This window comes from Lepidochelys kempii, chromosome 1 (assembly GCF_965140265.1).
Source record: "Lepidochelys kempii isolate rLepKem1 chromosome 1, rLepKem1.hap2, whole genome shotgun sequence".
Lineage (NCBI taxonomy): Eukaryota > Metazoa > Chordata > Testudines > Cheloniidae > Lepidochelys > Lepidochelys kempii.
The window spans coordinates 238,742,250-238,758,398 of NC_133256.1; the positions used below are offsets into that span (position 1 = coordinate 238,742,250).

At 40.3% G+C, this 16,149-nt stretch overlaps 1 protein-coding gene across 1 annotated transcript; it reads right to left on the minus strand.

The window, feature by feature from the left end:
* Positions 1-2,680: 2,680 nt before the first annotated feature.
* Positions 2,681-15,137, minus strand: LOC140901192 (aldo-keto reductase family 1 member B1-like). The gene is made up of 10 exons (XM_073319591.1): positions 15,072-15,137; positions 10,989-11,162; positions 10,142-10,258; positions 9,317-9,394; positions 8,486-8,608; positions 6,536-6,642; positions 5,650-5,710; positions 5,098-5,181; positions 3,740-3,822; positions 2,681-2,720 (listed from the first exon to the last, which is right to left on the minus strand). Exons 1-10 carry the CDS (start codon positions 15,135-15,137, stop codon positions 2,681-2,683), a joined length of 933 nt encoding a protein of 310 aa, XP_073175692.1.
* Between the last annotated feature and the right edge of the window lie 1,012 nt (positions 15,138-16,149).

The window sequence follows — 16,149 nt, forward strand, 5'->3', positions numbered from 1 at the left end:
CCAAATTGGACATAGCACTGCATGATGAGGTCTCATAAAACGGGGCTTAAAATAAATTCAAAGCATGTATGGCTCTACTAACTTGCATATTGTGTGAAATTACTACCGTATACATGCTGGTTAATCTTGTGCACAAACTTCTAGGTTGTGTAATGGGTCCTGTATCCACTTACTATCTTTGAACTAATGTTCCCTTACTCCGGTCTAACCAGTACTGTCTGCTACTGGTTGATAGACATCCCAATATGTCTGCAGCTTTCAGAAACTTCACCTAGAAAACAGACTAGGGTATGAATAGTAGACCATGAACTAACTGAAGCAGCCTTTTAATGACAGCTGTGATGTCATGTTCCAAAGCTTTCTCTTTTCTCAGCCTTTTCAATAAAGGGTATAGGACCTAGAATCTCCAGAGGTCATGTTGCAGTGGTTAGCTATTGCAACATAATCATTCTGCTTGGAAATTGCTTGTTTTGTGTCTCAGGCTAGTGCTTTCTGTTCACATGGGATTAATTCCAATTGGATGATAACTTTGCATTTCTAGAACATCACCTGCAAAAGTATCTTACACAATACAAACAGCCTCTCACACAGATCCCTATTTTTCTCCTTTTACAGATAAGTAAATTGCAGTGCACAAAGTCACCTGGTGAAGGTCATACAAAGTCTGTTAGAGCCAAGCAGCCTACCTCCTAGTCCTGTATTCTAATCACACACTCATCAACTTTGTCTTCATACTATACTGTGAGGAGACCTAGGGCAATATTCAAACTTCAGTCATCAGGTTGAGTTCAGTAGCAATGAATCTTGACTAAGACAAGTTAATGGTAGCACCTCACCAGTTGTAGAGGCTACTGTAGACTTGTAGGAAAGCACAAGCTGCACTAGATAATGGAACTCAGTAAAGGGGAAGGAATATGCTTGAGGTTTAGCTTCCACAACATTTCCTTGTCTCTTTCTTTCCCTCTCCCCCTTCCCCTCCACATTTATCTACTCTTGCTTGGTGTCTGTTTCAGATTCAGCTCACAGTTCAAAACAGCTGTTCTCCTCTATCAGACTGGGAGAGGGTTACAAAGTGAGAAAATTAAAACAAACACAGCTAGCTCATCAGGAACTGCAGGAAACTCATTCAGCAGTGGCTATTGCTTTAAGTTTAAGCAGCCCCATGTTCCCTAACAATAGATACAAAATGTATTATCAGTGCATAAAGTGCATCATTATTGTATGGGAAGCTGTATTATCTGAAAATACTACTCATTCTGTCTTCAGCCACAGATTCTGGGGACTCAGTAGTAGTAGTGTAGCAGCACCTACAGGCCATAACTAAGCAGGGGGAGGGGGGGGGAAGATTCAGTCCATTAAATGCCCTATAAATAGGGCCCTACCAAATTCACTGCCCGTTTTGGTCAATTTCAATCATAGGATTTTAAAAATCACAAATTTTCAGATTTCAGCTATTTAAATCTGAAATGTCTTGGTGGTGTAATTGTAGGAGGCCTGATCCAAAAAGGAGGGGTGTGTGGTGGGGGAGGGGGTTGTGGTGCTGCTACCCTTACTTCTGTGCTGCTGCTGGCAGCGGTGCTGCCTTCAGAGCTGGGCGGCTGGAGAGCAGCAGCTGCTGGCCGGGAGCCCAGCTCTGAAGGCAGAGCTGCTGCCAGCAGCAGCGCAGGAGAGAGGATGGCACGGTGTGGTATTGCCCCTCTTAATTCTGCGCTGCTGCCTGCAGAGCTGGGCCCTCAGCCAGTAGCCACCCCTCTCCAGCCACCCAGCTCTGAAGGCAGCAGCGCAGAAGTAAGGGTGGCAATACCACAATCCCCTTAAAATAATCTTCTGACCCCCTCCTGCAACTCCCTTTCAGGTCAGGACCCCCAATTTGAGAAACATGGGTCTCCCCCCCATGAACTCTGTGTGATATAGAGCAAAAGCACATAAAAGACCAAATTTCACAGACTGACACATTTTTCATGGCCGTGAATTTGTTAGGGCCCTATGTATAAATACACAGTAAAGTAGTCTAATCTAAACATCTTAAAGTCTAACTGTTCCACTCCCTTGCATTAAATGAAATTATAGCAACAAAGAATTTACATCCACTTATCTCGTGAAGGCTTCTTGAAACTGAATGAGCTGTCTTATGCCTATGTATTTAGATGTCAACATATCTTCTTAGATTAAATTAGGTTTTAATGCTGGACTAGGTGACTTAATGCTAGTGCACAAGATTCTCTTACTATAGTAATGAGTCCAAATGCCATGAGCATTCTGTTAATACGGCTACAAGAACTGTTTAGTTTAATTGCTAGAAACTTGTTCACAAGGCCTGTAGGTCAATGATTATTAAGACTTGTTTACCTGTTTCATTACTAACAGCCTGTGGAATAAATTTTACTAAAGGAGAAAACATGCATTTATATTGTAAAAACAAAATCTCAGACAGCTAAAGGACTACAGTAGTTATAGTAGATGTAAGGGCAGCAAATTGGACTGTCTTCAGGCTTTATCCTTCAAGCTTTCTGTATCTCCTCTGCCAGCAGGCAGTACATAATACATTTACACTGGTGATTAAATGGTGCCATAATTGTATAGTGCACATGAACATGCTCATCAGTTCAGCTAACCAGACTAAAGGATCAGCAGAATACAATCATTCTAAGCCCTGAAGAATGTCAAGACAATGCCCGGTTTAATCTTCTCTGAAAGTATAGTCCTTGTGATTTGTGCACCTAAAGAAAGAAAGAGTGAGTTATTCTAAAGTTCTTACAGTGAACACTACAAGGGTCAGCACTGATGCAGTCTCAAGGTTAAAGAGAGGAGTTTGAAATGTGCATAATCTCTAATTATAGTGGACATTTAAAGTGTTTATCCAGCCTCCCTCACTGTCCTAACTTATACCGGATAATTCATGTTAACGCTCTGCTTTTTGTAATCAATAGAGGATTTGAGTATTCTGTCATTTAAATAGGCAGGCTTGAACTCCTGTCAGTCAAAAGGTACTTTTCCCCTGTAGATTTGTAACTGTTTCAGATTTTACATTATGATCTTGATGTCAGAAGGAATATATTTCTCAATTATTTAGCACACCTCATCTGAGGCTATCACATTTCTTTGCAGTATTAAGCCACACATATCTGATGTACAGTATGGCTGTAGTAGTCACTTCACAGATTGTTACATTGGGAAAAGAGAATAAATAGCAGAGCTAGGAATAGATTTTAAATGTCAGGGTCCAACCACTCTACAATACAGACCCTACATTAATAATTTCGGTGTAGGTAGTACATGACCTCTCTTTTCTTGACTTACTAACTTACAAGGATAAGCTGATTTAGTAGAACATTGATTTCTGAATTGTAATTTTACACTGAACATCTTTTAGTCAGATGAATAGCAAAAAAAAAAAAAAATCACACACACACACAGAGAAATCTGAAGCCTATCTATTTTGGAGCTGTAAGTCTATTTTAATTTGCTAACACATGTTTAGCTCATAGTAGCTTGACATCTACATATTAAAAGCTATTTTAACATGATAAATCCTGTATAAATCACAATTCTGCAAAAGGGCGCAAACTGACTAGTATTCTAGTGAATGCTAGCATGGGATTTCAATGGCTTTGAATATGACATTTTGTTAGAGGTCCATTGTTCAGTTTCCTACTCACCATTTAAAAATGAGGATATGAATGTACTGTAATAAATGTGTATTTGCCATGCATTCTGCTAGATGAGAAGAGACACCCACATGCTTATGGGGCAGATTCTACATCTCCTCTTATAGCGGAGGATGGTTTCCATCTCCTCTTTAGTTATTTCAAAGTCAAACACCTTAAAAGGAGAGTGAGAGAGTCAGACACACAAAATAAGATGTACAAGAGGTAAGTTTAAGTGGCTTCCAGGTAAGGATACTGCAGAGATGAGGAAGAATGCATTATAGTTGTTTAGGTGACAGAAGGAACAAAACTTCATGAGCAAATGTTACAATGAATGCCCACATTTCTGAGTGGGCAATAAAATATATGAACCAAAATTTTAAATGTGGGGTACCTAAAGACAGGCATATAAATTAAGTTGCCTGATTTTCACAGTTTCAACTCTTAATTTAGTCAAAGGGACTTGTGATGTCTCTGCCAGTGCTCAGCACCTGTGAGTATCAGGTCACTTAATTTATATGCTGAATTATTAGTGCCATGTTCCAAATTTTGGCCTTGAATTATGAAAACCGCTCTACAATACAAAACGGCATGATTCTACCCACTAGGTTCTTATATTATAATTTAGGATGTCACTAACCAGTCAACTCACTGATCAGATCAATTTTTATTTTATTTTGCTGAAAAAGATAGTTCAGGTAGACTTTCAAATGTTTACAAATGAGGGATAATTCAGAGGAAGGAAAGATATGTTTGCATGGCCTGATCCTCCAAACCATTACTCGGGCCATCTCTCTTGTGTTCAGTGGGATATTTACTTTAGTATACGTACTGCAGTGTTTGGCCCTTCATTAGTGGTAACCACAGTGTAGCCTGTGTTAGTACTTAAGAATTGTTGTAGGTATGAGTGACTGATTTAGCTTCAGATATGTGGGTGTTACCTCAAAGAGGTGACAGCGTTAATGAGAATTCTATTTATTTTAGTTGTTTCCAAATTCTTAGTTGTTATGTGGTTATCGGAGCCTAGAAGAATCAACTGAGTATGGGGAAATCATGTACATTAAACAAAGGGATTCAGGTGTTTTGGAATGGTCTAGAATTGAACTGACATGATGCTGGAGAGAGAGAGACCATTTTTTGAAACAAAGTAGTATATGTAATCAGGCAACTCACTAATAGAATTTTAAATCAAACTGTTAGGTCACCTCTTCCAGAGGGAGGATTTGGTTTCACATTTATTTATTTGCTGGCTGTTCTAATGAAGTAAGCTGAGTGGTTGCCATTTCAAAAAAAACTTCAGCATTTACCATGTTATCATATAGTCATATCTGAGAGACCCCAGTTATTTCCTGTTCTAAATATAAGGGAAAACAGTGATATTGGTAAAGTAAAGCAGGTTTCCTGTATAAACTTGCAACAGGACCTATAAGTATCTTATCTGCAACATTACCTTAAAATTCTCCTCAATGCGATGTGGAGTGACAGACTTGGGAATTACACTCACATTTCTTTGGATGTGGAACTGGATCAGAACCTACAGCAACAAATCAGAAATGTGGCAAATTCAGAAGACAATGCCATGCCTACCTTCACATTCAATAGTGAATAAATCCCCTAGATCAAAGAGTTACCACAGGAGGAAACAATGTAGCAGAGCCACCCTAATTTTTGCACATAGTCATTTATTACTAGTATTCATGAAACCAAGATGGCAACTATTGACTGCCACTGACTGAAAAGATTGACTAATGGTGATGCATATGAAAGATGTAGCTACCCCTTTCTAGCTAATGCCCTCAATTTCACACAGTTTAGTGGTCAGTAATCTTTCCCCATCCCTTCAGTAATGCAGTCATATTAAAAACAAATATTTAAAGCAACATGCTACAAAGGAAACATAACAGGGAGCAGAATTGGGCACAACTCCTTTGTGAAAGATGTTAGCCAGCATAAGAGGATGACACTTTAGAAAGGAAAAAACTGTTGTACAATGAGTCTGTACCTGAGCTGAGGTTTTGCTATACTTAGCTGCAATTTCCCTAATCTTCCAAGAGGAAAAAGTCCTCAGACTTGGGCCAACAAAAATAAAGAGTAGACACTTTGATGGAAAAGATAATTGTGTTTTTCCACCACTAAACATCATAGGGTTCATAAGATAGTTGGTAATTTAGGAACAAAAGAATGTATGGCATACTTTAATTCACCCCATCGCATTGCTCCTTTCCCTCCAAACATCATTCTTCACATTATTTTATCATGAGTAGGCATCTGTGAATAGCTGAGTTTTGCATAGAAGTTAGATATAGCTTGTTCCAATATACTCCAATAAGATGTTCTATAGTCTAGGATTTAGCACCGAGAATTCCTTCCCTCTGACTCCCAAGAATTTCATCCTTCATGATCCCAGTTTCCCTTGTAGGTAATGGATGGAGAGTGGATGTCTCTGAGGTAGTCTAGCGGGTTTGAAGATTAGAACCAGAGACAATCTCAAGCTCATCATATGTTTGTTACAATGAATGCATGAAACTGATGTTTTCATGACAGGTGTTTGATTATGATTTTGTAATCTTTCATTAAGTTGTTAAAGAATGTTAAATAAATTTATCAGAATTCAGCTAAGAATTTTCTTCACCAGTTCACAAAATGATTGCTTGTTTTTCTATTAAAATACATAAATTCAGTTAGACTGAGTCCCACACATTAATCCAATAAGAGATTAATGGTTTCTATGTAATTGTGCAGATTTAAGAGAAATTTTGAGGTTTTGTAATCTACAATAATTTATCAATTTTCTTCATTTTTATTTCATCCAGCTATGGTAATATACAAATATTAGTTTATTGAAATCACTCCTAAAAAGAAAAACAAGATACAGAAAACATTCTTACCAAAGCCAGTTAGGAGCTCCAAGGGGACAGTATGCAGTGACAGCAATCCCTTGGGACTGGCAATACTTAACCAGCTCTTCCTGAGGAAGGTGTGGGTGGCTCTCGATCTACAAGCATGAACACTAAGTTTACGCAGAGGCAGACTGTACTACTGCTTTTCAGAGTACAGACACTGTGGTGACTTACTGAAAGATATATAATAGCACAAGCTTCTCCATAGAATATATCCCCACTAACCTCCAGAAGATAGCTTCTTTTGGAACTAGTCAATATATAGTAGAACCTTAGAGTTACAGACACCTCAGAAATGGAGGCTGTCCATAACTCTGAAATGTTAACTCTGAACAAAACATTACAGACTTCAGTCACCGGGGAGTTGGGGCTACAGGCTCAAGGTGGGGATGGGGGTCAGGGTTTCTGACCCTAGGGGCCATCAGGGCTCTTGGCAGGGGGCTCAGGGCTTCTGCTCTCTGGAAACATCGGGGCTCAGGGCTTTAGACCTGGGGGGAGCATTGGGGCTTGAGGCTTCAGTCCCACCTCTCTGTTCCTGGCTTCAGCCTCGTGGGGGGCATCAAGGATCAGAGCTTCAGTCCCACAGGAGTTGCCAGGCATCGGGACTTTAGCTATGGGGGGGAAATGCTGGGGCTGAAACTGGTGCTCCCCTCATAGCTAGAGCCCCGGCAACTCACTCAGGGCTGAAGCTGGGAATGGAGTTACAGGGCTGAAGCCCCAAGCCCCACTGCTCCCCGCAGTCTAAAGCCCTGAGCTCCGGTGCTCCCGAGGGTCAGAAGTCCCCAGCCGCCCTCCCCCACACCCTACGGCTGCAGCCCCAACTCCCCTCCCCTCCACCCAGTGGCTGAAGTCATGAGCCCCAGGGCTAAAGCCCGGAGGCAATACAGTATTTGCTGGTGTTTGGGGGGGGGTGGGGTGTTCTTTTTGTCTTTTTTTGGTCTCCGCTACTGCCTGATTGATGACTTTAGGTTTCACAGGGTGGCCAGTTGACTGGTAAGTCCATCACTCTGGTGTTCATATCTTTGAGGTTCTATTGTACTTTAAATTATCTAAAGGTACTCCTCCTGCAAGGAGTAGTTAAAGAACTGACTTGCTTTGTACTTTTAGTTTCTTGTGATCTAAAATTTCTTATTGTACACAACGTCCATCTCATTGTTGATTAAGCACAACCTTGTGCTAAGCTTGCTTCCCCTCGGTAATATGCCACAGAGTGACTGATTGGGGGCAACTAAACCAGCTTTTCACAGGTGTTCACTAATTGTGTATTTTTTATTTTTAATGCGGTTGAAATGTTCGGATTTCCATTTTGACCTTATCACCATGGAACATTTCAATTTTTTGTTTCAGAATGACTTTTTATTTCAAAAATTTTTATTTTACATTTTTATATTTTTTTATTTTTTATTTTTATATTATACCAATTACCAGATCAGTTACCAATTAGAATAACAATTACAAATGATCAGTTAGAATAGCAAAGAGTACTAGTTACCAAACCATTTAGAATACCAATTACCAAGCAAACTAACAATTAGAATACTATTTAGCAATTAGAATATCAATTTTAAAAAACAATTATCAATTTATAATATAAAATAAAAAAATTAAAATACATTAAAAATCAAAATAGAAACAATGTCTCAATTTACCTGAAACTAAATTTTTTTCAGAAATTTTATTCTGTGAGCAATTTTGAAATTTGAATTTAGTACAAAAAAAAATGTTAAATGTCTGAATTTCCCACAGGATGGAAATTCCAAGTTTTGAAAAACTCTACTTTTAGGAATCAGAGAAAAACTCATTAAATGGTCCATTCTGTCCATTAACCAATTACACCCTTCTCAAACATACACAGACACACATTCAAGTCACATCTTCTACCTGCAGCATCCTTCAGACAACTGTTCTGCCAACACTAATGAGTCTGTAAGCAGCCACCTGGTTATTCACTGGTTTGTATTTTAAATCAGGTTTGTTCAAGAGCCTCTTTATCTGTTCACAGTTAAAGTTGGAGATTCCATTGGATTTTGCCAATCCTGCATCCACCAGCTTTTCCATAGCCTAAGGATACAAGAAAATCAGACATTCTATATAACCAAGGGCTCATCTATACAGGGAAATTGACTGGCATAGCTATTCTGGAATAACTCCCCCTGTGAACACACTATTCCAGAATAAAAGTAATTTTATTCCAGAATAATTAGCCTGCTCACAAAGCTGAGTAATAATTCTGGAATAATGTCACTTTTCTTTCAGAATTATTCCAGAAAAGTTATGCAAGTCAGTTTCCCCATGTAGACATACATGGCACAAAGTGTTCGTGGTCTTATTGTTAACTTGCCTATTTTCTTTCACAAAACCAAATGATAAACCAGGTAGTTGGACCTGCCAAATACATCATGTTTTGCAGATCCCAGAGTCTAGCTGAGAAAGGGGATACACAAAAAATAGCCCACTACATCCTTCTTTTAGGAGGCAGAGACATTCTCTTTTAAGAACAGTTTTCTTTTTGTGCTTGTTATCATTAGTATCAGCCTGCAGTTTCCTTTTTATTCCTGTAAGTCACCAATAAGACTTGATTAATTTCCTGTCTGACAGAATGGAGAAAAGGACAAGATTCCCAAGTGTTCCTTCTAAATCTGGTGACTTACTATCTCATTCTCCTTTCTCCTGAAGGCTTGGCTGAGCACACACAGTTCCTGTTGCCACCCTCATCTAATAGCATTTCTGACAGAAACAAAGGGAATCTCAATTAATCAGTTAACCCACCTCCCATGTGTCCAGAAAATCTGTGTCACTTGGAATGATCATGCTGTTCTCATCTGCAGGAAACAGTTCTTCTCTGGCCTGTCATTGTAAGATAGACATAGATATCGTCCATGCTGAATTATCTATTGCGGTTTTTTGTTTGTTTTTCTTTAAATCTGCAAGTGAGTGAAGGTGGATTTATACAGGGTGTCCTGACTTGAGCTTTGAGGGGCAAAAAATTAAAGTAATTGGTTTATGAGCAGACTGGCACCATGCCAATCAGTGTGACTTGCAACTACAAGCAGAGGAAGGACAGAAGCTTATCAGTGCTTCTGTCAGCTTGTAGGAGCTCTCTGGAGGTTGACAGAACAGTCCTGCAGTAGGGAGCTGAGGACTTAGCTATCTTTCCAGTAAAGATAGAGATAGATAAGCATTCAGAACATAGACATCATCAGACAGGAATATTGTAGAATATTATAGACAGCCAAATGACTAGATATTATGAGCCAAGACACCTGGATTTGATTTGGATCAATTACTCTCTAATCCAGAAGGGCTGGAAAAAGGAAGAAAATAAGAATGACAAAAAGACTACATTACAGTGTCACAGTAGCACAGCTGCAGCATAGACATACCATAAGAATGACCTTGCAAGATAGCTACTGCCTTACCAGTCCAGGGCAGCACTACTTTCTGGAGGATCCTGGGAGTGGCACCAATACACTCTGAAGAAAGTCTACTCTTCTTTGCCTGCTTAGAAGATAACTATGGCATGACTGCTAAGAAGAGGAAATTGCCTCCCTAGGACTCTGACAGAAAGGCTTAGAAGAGTTAAAGTCACAGTACCTTGAATTCCATGGGCCAGTGCATCAGGTAGAGGTCCAAATAATCCAATTTCAGTGCAGCAAGCGTATTCTGGCATGCTCCCTTCACCATGGATTTCTCATGAAATGTGCACCATAGCTAGAGAGAGAAAACTAAGCAAGTTGACTTCACAGGCAAATGACAGTATTAAATATCCCCAGAAAGACAGGGGAATGTCACACCTACCAGAGGCAGGTCTGGGAATATTATGCCATTCATCTATAGGGGAGGTGGCATTGATGGGTATATTATTGCAGTTAATTTTGTCACTGGCAGTACACTTGACTAAATTAGGATTCTGCCAGATTAAAATATAGTAAAACATCACCAGTTAAGTCAGCAATTAAAGAAAATAATGCAAAAATGCAAGATTGGTGAAGACCCACTCACAAGTTTTCCAGTAGGTAGAAAACAATTTCTTTTTCTTACCCTTGTTGCTGCTGGGGAGAAAACCTAACATACAAGAGTTAATAAATTCAAACCTGCAGCAGGAATGAGCAAGAATATTGTAGCCATGCTTTCTTCCTCAGGGTCACTGAAAGAAGAGGCTGAGTTCCTGCTCTATTGCTGGCAAAAGAGGAGTACACAGAAAAGTGCATTCTAATCAACCATGGATTTTTAAGAGTTTCTTTTTTCCTTCCCTCCATCCCCTTTACTTGACTACTGGAATAAAGAAAACAAAATTAATAAATAGTGGATACAGTATTAAGGGGTTAATTTCCTGACTAGCTTTACTCCATGGAGCCTGCCCTTTGCATTATGTGTTCTTTGTCTCTTTTCCTCCCAGTCATCAACCTGACCCTTAGACTCAGGTGAACCAAGGCAGTACCTTACCCTTACTGACAACAAAGAGGTCCTCCCGTGTCACAACTCCCTCCTCAATTTTCTCTTGGATCGCATTCCCTATTTCATTTTCATTCTGGTACACATAGGCACAGTCAAACTGGCAGTATCCAACATCAATGGCAAACTTCACTGCCTCTCTCACTTTCCCAATGGGGGACTGAAATGAAAAGAGAAAGCCAGAAATTTAAATATCTGGAAAATATTTCCAGCTTTCCAGTGTGATAATGGTTCATCCTCCCCTAAAATCATGTAGTATTAATCCAGTAGTATTTGAGTGATCCGGATTTGATTCCCATTTTCAGTGTGCTTTATGGAACAAAACAACCAGTGACAACCTTGAGTCTTAAGCCACCTGTGATTGGCACTCACAGATTATGGTAATAGGCACCCAAGAAATACCATAGACAGGTAGGACAAGATAGATACAAGACTGTACCATGCCATATGCATCTATTTAGGGTGAAATCTGCCCAGATGGCCAATCACGTAGATCAAGAGGGTGCGCAAGAAAGGGGCAAATCTCAAGGAATGGGAGTCAAAGTAAGGTATGGTAATCATATTGCTCAACATTTGTTTGGAAAACACAATAACAGACTCCAAGATCTGTACATGGAAACTGTGCAAGAATTCTTTAGCCCATTCCCTACAACGTAAGTACATGTTCCTGGAGACATCAGACTGAGAGTGTGGAGGAAGGAAAACATGATACAAGAATTCTCCAGTCCTCCCTGGCTGAAAGTTACTGGTCATGACACTGTCTCATTCGAGGAATGCCCTCCAGGAGATTCTCCACATCCCTGTTGGAAACCTTCATTCACCTGCTTAACATTTCCTTTGCAGCCAGTCATTCTAAGAGTGAGAAATTGACAGGATAACTTTTGAAGAGCTCTGCTAAACTGACCATAGGAATCGATGTTGAGATACTTGGAATCAACACCTGGAATTAAGTTATAATTTGCCAAGACAGAAAAAGAGGAGAAACCAGTTTTAAGGTGGGGTATTGGGAAACACGAGGAAAGACATAATCACTGGAAATCCTCTTGACTCCTGGACATAAACAAATCTGCTATTGAGGAGATGGGACAGGAGGCATATGTAGATACAATGCAAAACATTATAGAAAGTGCCACTCTCTGGATAAGGCACATAGTTTAGGATTCATTATCAATATGAAACCACATAACTTTCTTGGCTGGAAAAGAACACTGAAAATTTGTTTGACAACCTTATACCAAGTCAAGTGGAAAGAGGGGAGGCATCTCAAGTAAGAACTTGCAGCAAAAGCAGAGCTACACATTCCTACATTTAATGTATTATAAGATTAACAATATAATCACTGATCACTTTTTTTAAGCACATAGTTCTGAGTCCTACTGATCAAAGGCTGCTTGCTTGGTTGGGGCGCTGGGTAATGTTGGTGGCCTGTGACATACAGGAGGTCAGATTAGATGAGCTGGTGGTCTCTTCTGGCCTTAAATTCTATTACTCTTTTTAAAAAAAACCCTACCTGGCTTCTTGCATGGGGTAGAAAAATAAGCAGGAACCAGTTATCCCTTATGGTGAATATCTACTTTTTGAATGACTCTTACAGCCTGAATTCATCTCATTTCTTGCATAAGATTCATTAATTGCAGCTCCTTCAGCAGCGTGGGAAAGCTAGCTGGCATATGTAAAAGTGGCAGCATGCCAAGATGTACCAGTCTCTTTGTGGCCCCCTGCTGGAGGCCCCTCAATCCTACCACCACCCCACCCCAGGAAGGAGCAGTAAAGGTGGGTCCCCTAGAGCTGCCTAGAGAGGCTGCCTAGAAGTAGCCAATCAGAGTCCAGCAGTCTCAAATAAAAGACGCTACAGGGGCTGAATAGGTCAGTTCATGGCTGGGGCTAGAGGGAACTTTGGCCTCAGGGAGCTTGATGGGCTGTATTTGCTTAAACCCCGGAGGGTGAGAGGACCTGTGAGCTCTAGCCCTAAGGTAATGGATGGCAGTAAAGAGACCAGGTGGGAAGAGGCCCAGGGAATTAATTAAAGGAGGCAGGGGTATGTGACTGCTGTTTATAGGGTCCTTGGGTTTGGACCTGGAGTATTTGGTGGGCCCAGGTCCTGCCAGTGGCAAAGTGGTGTAAACCCTAATAAAGGGCTGGATTAAAAAGGACCTGAAGACATGGTTGAAGACCTTGGTGGGGGCTTACTGTTGAACTCTTTGCTACTCTGGAGGGGGTTCATCCATTTGACTGTGGTACTTGGCCAGAGAGCTGAGCCACTGAAGATCTGCCTAGCAAGGTCAGCAATCTACAAAGGGTGCCAGGAGCAGGGGGGAAAAGAGACTGAAGTGCCACACCAGCTGACAAGAAGCAGTCAGGAGGTGAGTGCCCTTGTCCCAGTCAGTCACTATACAATGGGGTTCTCAAACTGGAGTTTGGGACCACTTGGGGGGTTGTGAGCTGTCAACCTCCACCCCAAACCCTGCTTTGCCTCCAGCATTTTTAATGGTGATAAATATTAGTGTTTTTCATTTATAAGGGGGAGTTGCACTCAGAGGCTTGGTATGTGAAAGGGGTCACCAGTACAAAAGTTTGAGAACCACTGCTATACAATATGCTGTACAGGATCTAGGATCTGCTGTACTAAAGTGCAGTGTGGAAGACAAAGCTTTTTGTGAAGAAGCAAAACGTGTGATCCTTCTCATTGTGTTAGCTGGTGGAGCAATGCGGGAGACAGGATTGGCGATTTGTTCCCTGGTTACACAACTCTGCAATGAGACATTCAGAGAATAATCCCTTGTATTATATTACATTGTGTACCTGCATTACAACAGGATCTTTCTTTACATAGTCACGCTGTACTCAAATTGAAACTCCTCTGCTCAGTAAGTACAAAGAGATACAGTTGAGGTTGCTGTGGGAACATTAATACTGAATAATCTTGACAAAATAACCCTAGTGATTTGTGTGGAAATAAACATTGAATTTTTCATTGCATTTAGATAGGGGCTTCTTACATCCAAAAAGCTTTCCAGTCAGCCTGACCCACTTATCAGGTTCATTCGAAGATTTCAACGAAGAATGAGGAGTACTTGTGGCACCTGAGAGACTGACTAATTTATTTGGGCACAAGCTTTTGTGGGCTAAAACCCACTTCATCGGATATGCCACAAGTACTCCTCATTCTCTTTGATAGAGACTAACACAGCTACCACTCAAACCTGTCAAAGATTTCACAAATCATCACTGATAAAGCATGTTACAATCCCATGCTTGCAATAATGAGTTAAGGGGGTCTATCCTGAGAGATACTGGGCATGCACAATTAGCACTGGAGTCAAGGGGAGCTGAAGGCACTTAACACCTTTTGTGATTAGACCCACACAGAGGTGGGCAATTAAAGTATAAACATAAGTACAACTCTTTTGACACACATTCTTTCTATATTTTTCCCCTTCAGGCACTGCTCATTCTCAATGTAACATTTTACAGAGGTTTAATAAAACATGGGGCTGAACATCTTTTATCTTCTAATGTTGCAGTTTTTTGTGAGATTTGTCCATTTTGCCTACTTCTTGGAAATTAACTTAAATAGGCTCTTAAAAACCTTCTCCTGCACCCCAAAGCAGCAATGTGAGATACTACAGTTCCTTTTTGTTTGGAAAGTACCATGCAGAAATAGGGTGCTTTATAAATCAACATCCAAATAGTTTGTACAAAGTTCCATTTGTAAATCCAGTTTGATTTTTAATTACAGTAGATTCTTAGAATTAATTTAACAGATTAACATGGAATAGTAAAAAAAATCACATTAAGCAGTTTTCAGGGGCATCCAAAGGCAAATCTCCACATAAACCACCACACATTCACTCTCAAAAGATTTGACAAGTACTTAAAGCTGTAACTGAACAGTCACACCTGCAGAATTTCAAGAGACCATAAGCTCCAGGTAGGAGTTGCATTCTCTTGGTGAGACAGCTGCAACAGGCTTGATGACCTGTAGCAGTTTCATTGCATCATGCTTAGAACAAGGCTAGTTTGTAACCTTTATGTGTACGGTGCCGGAGTAGTTGGGTCTCATCATTACCTGCCAGTTTCCTAGTCCCAGGATAAGCATCTTTGCTTTTGTGCTCGGTTCCACGTAGGTTGTCATGGCTTGTCTGTTCTAATTCCCTTTGGAATGCAACACAGTAAAAGAATGGGCAATACCCTGGCAAAAGCCTTAAATAGGTTCTTGTTCCACCTACTTTCTGGTGATTGGCTACAGATAGGAGTGGGAAGGGAGAATGAAGGCGAGACGCCTCAGAAGGTGGAGGTTTTGCTTTGTGCCTCTTCCCTCTTCTCTTTGTAATTCTACAGGGCTTCATAATTCTCCAATCTGCAAGTGTGCAGTAGGCTTTGTACGTGTCCTTATATGATTTGAATTTTTTGAGTGTTAATAAGCAAGCGGGGAAAAGGAGATCCAGTGGATATAGTGTGTTTGGTGACGGACCTTGTCAAAGGTTTTCTGAAAGTCAAAGTCTCTTAAGCAAAGTAAGCAGTAATGGGATAAGAGGGAAGGTCTTGTTATGGATCATTAACTGACAGGAAACAAAGGGTAGGAATAAATGTTCCATTTTCACAATGGAGAGAGGTAAATAGCAGGGTCCCCCAAGAATCGGCACTGAGACCACTGTTGTTCAACATATTCATAAACAATCTGGAAAGGGGATAAACAGTGAGGTGGGAAAGCTGTAAATGATAAATTACTCAAGATTGTGAAGTCCAAAGCTGACTGAAGAGTTACAAAGGGATCTCACAAAAGTGGGTGACTAGGCACAATGCAAAATATAATCCCAACTATACATTCAAAACTATGAGGTTTAAAGAAGCTCATACTAATCAAGAAAGATTTTGGAGTTGTTGTGGATAATTCTTTGAAAACACCAGCTCACTGTACAGTGGCAGTCAAACAGAATTTTAGGAACCATTAGGCAAGGGATAGATAAGACAGAAAATATCACAATGCCACTATATAAAACCATGGTATACCCACACCTTAAATATTGCATACAGTTCTGTCTTCCCATCTCCAGGAAAAAAAAATTAGAGTTGGGGGAAAAAGTAGAATGGCAACAAAAATGATTAGGGGTATGGAACAGCTACCATATGAAGAGAGAGTAAGA

Coding starts and splice junctions, on each gene's coding strand:
- LOC140901192 (XM_073319591.1), bottom strand. CDS start 15,137: ATGACAACCTACGTGGAACCGAGCACAAAAGCAAAGATGCTTATCCTG. Junction 6,643..8,485: donor ACAAACCAGTGAATAACCAG/GTGGCTGCTTAC, acceptor TCATGCTTGTAG/ATCGAGAGCCACCCACACCT. Junction 3,823..5,097: donor GCATTGAGGAGAATTTTAAG/GTAATGTTGCAG, acceptor TCTCCTTTTAAG/GTGTTTGACTTTGAAATAAC.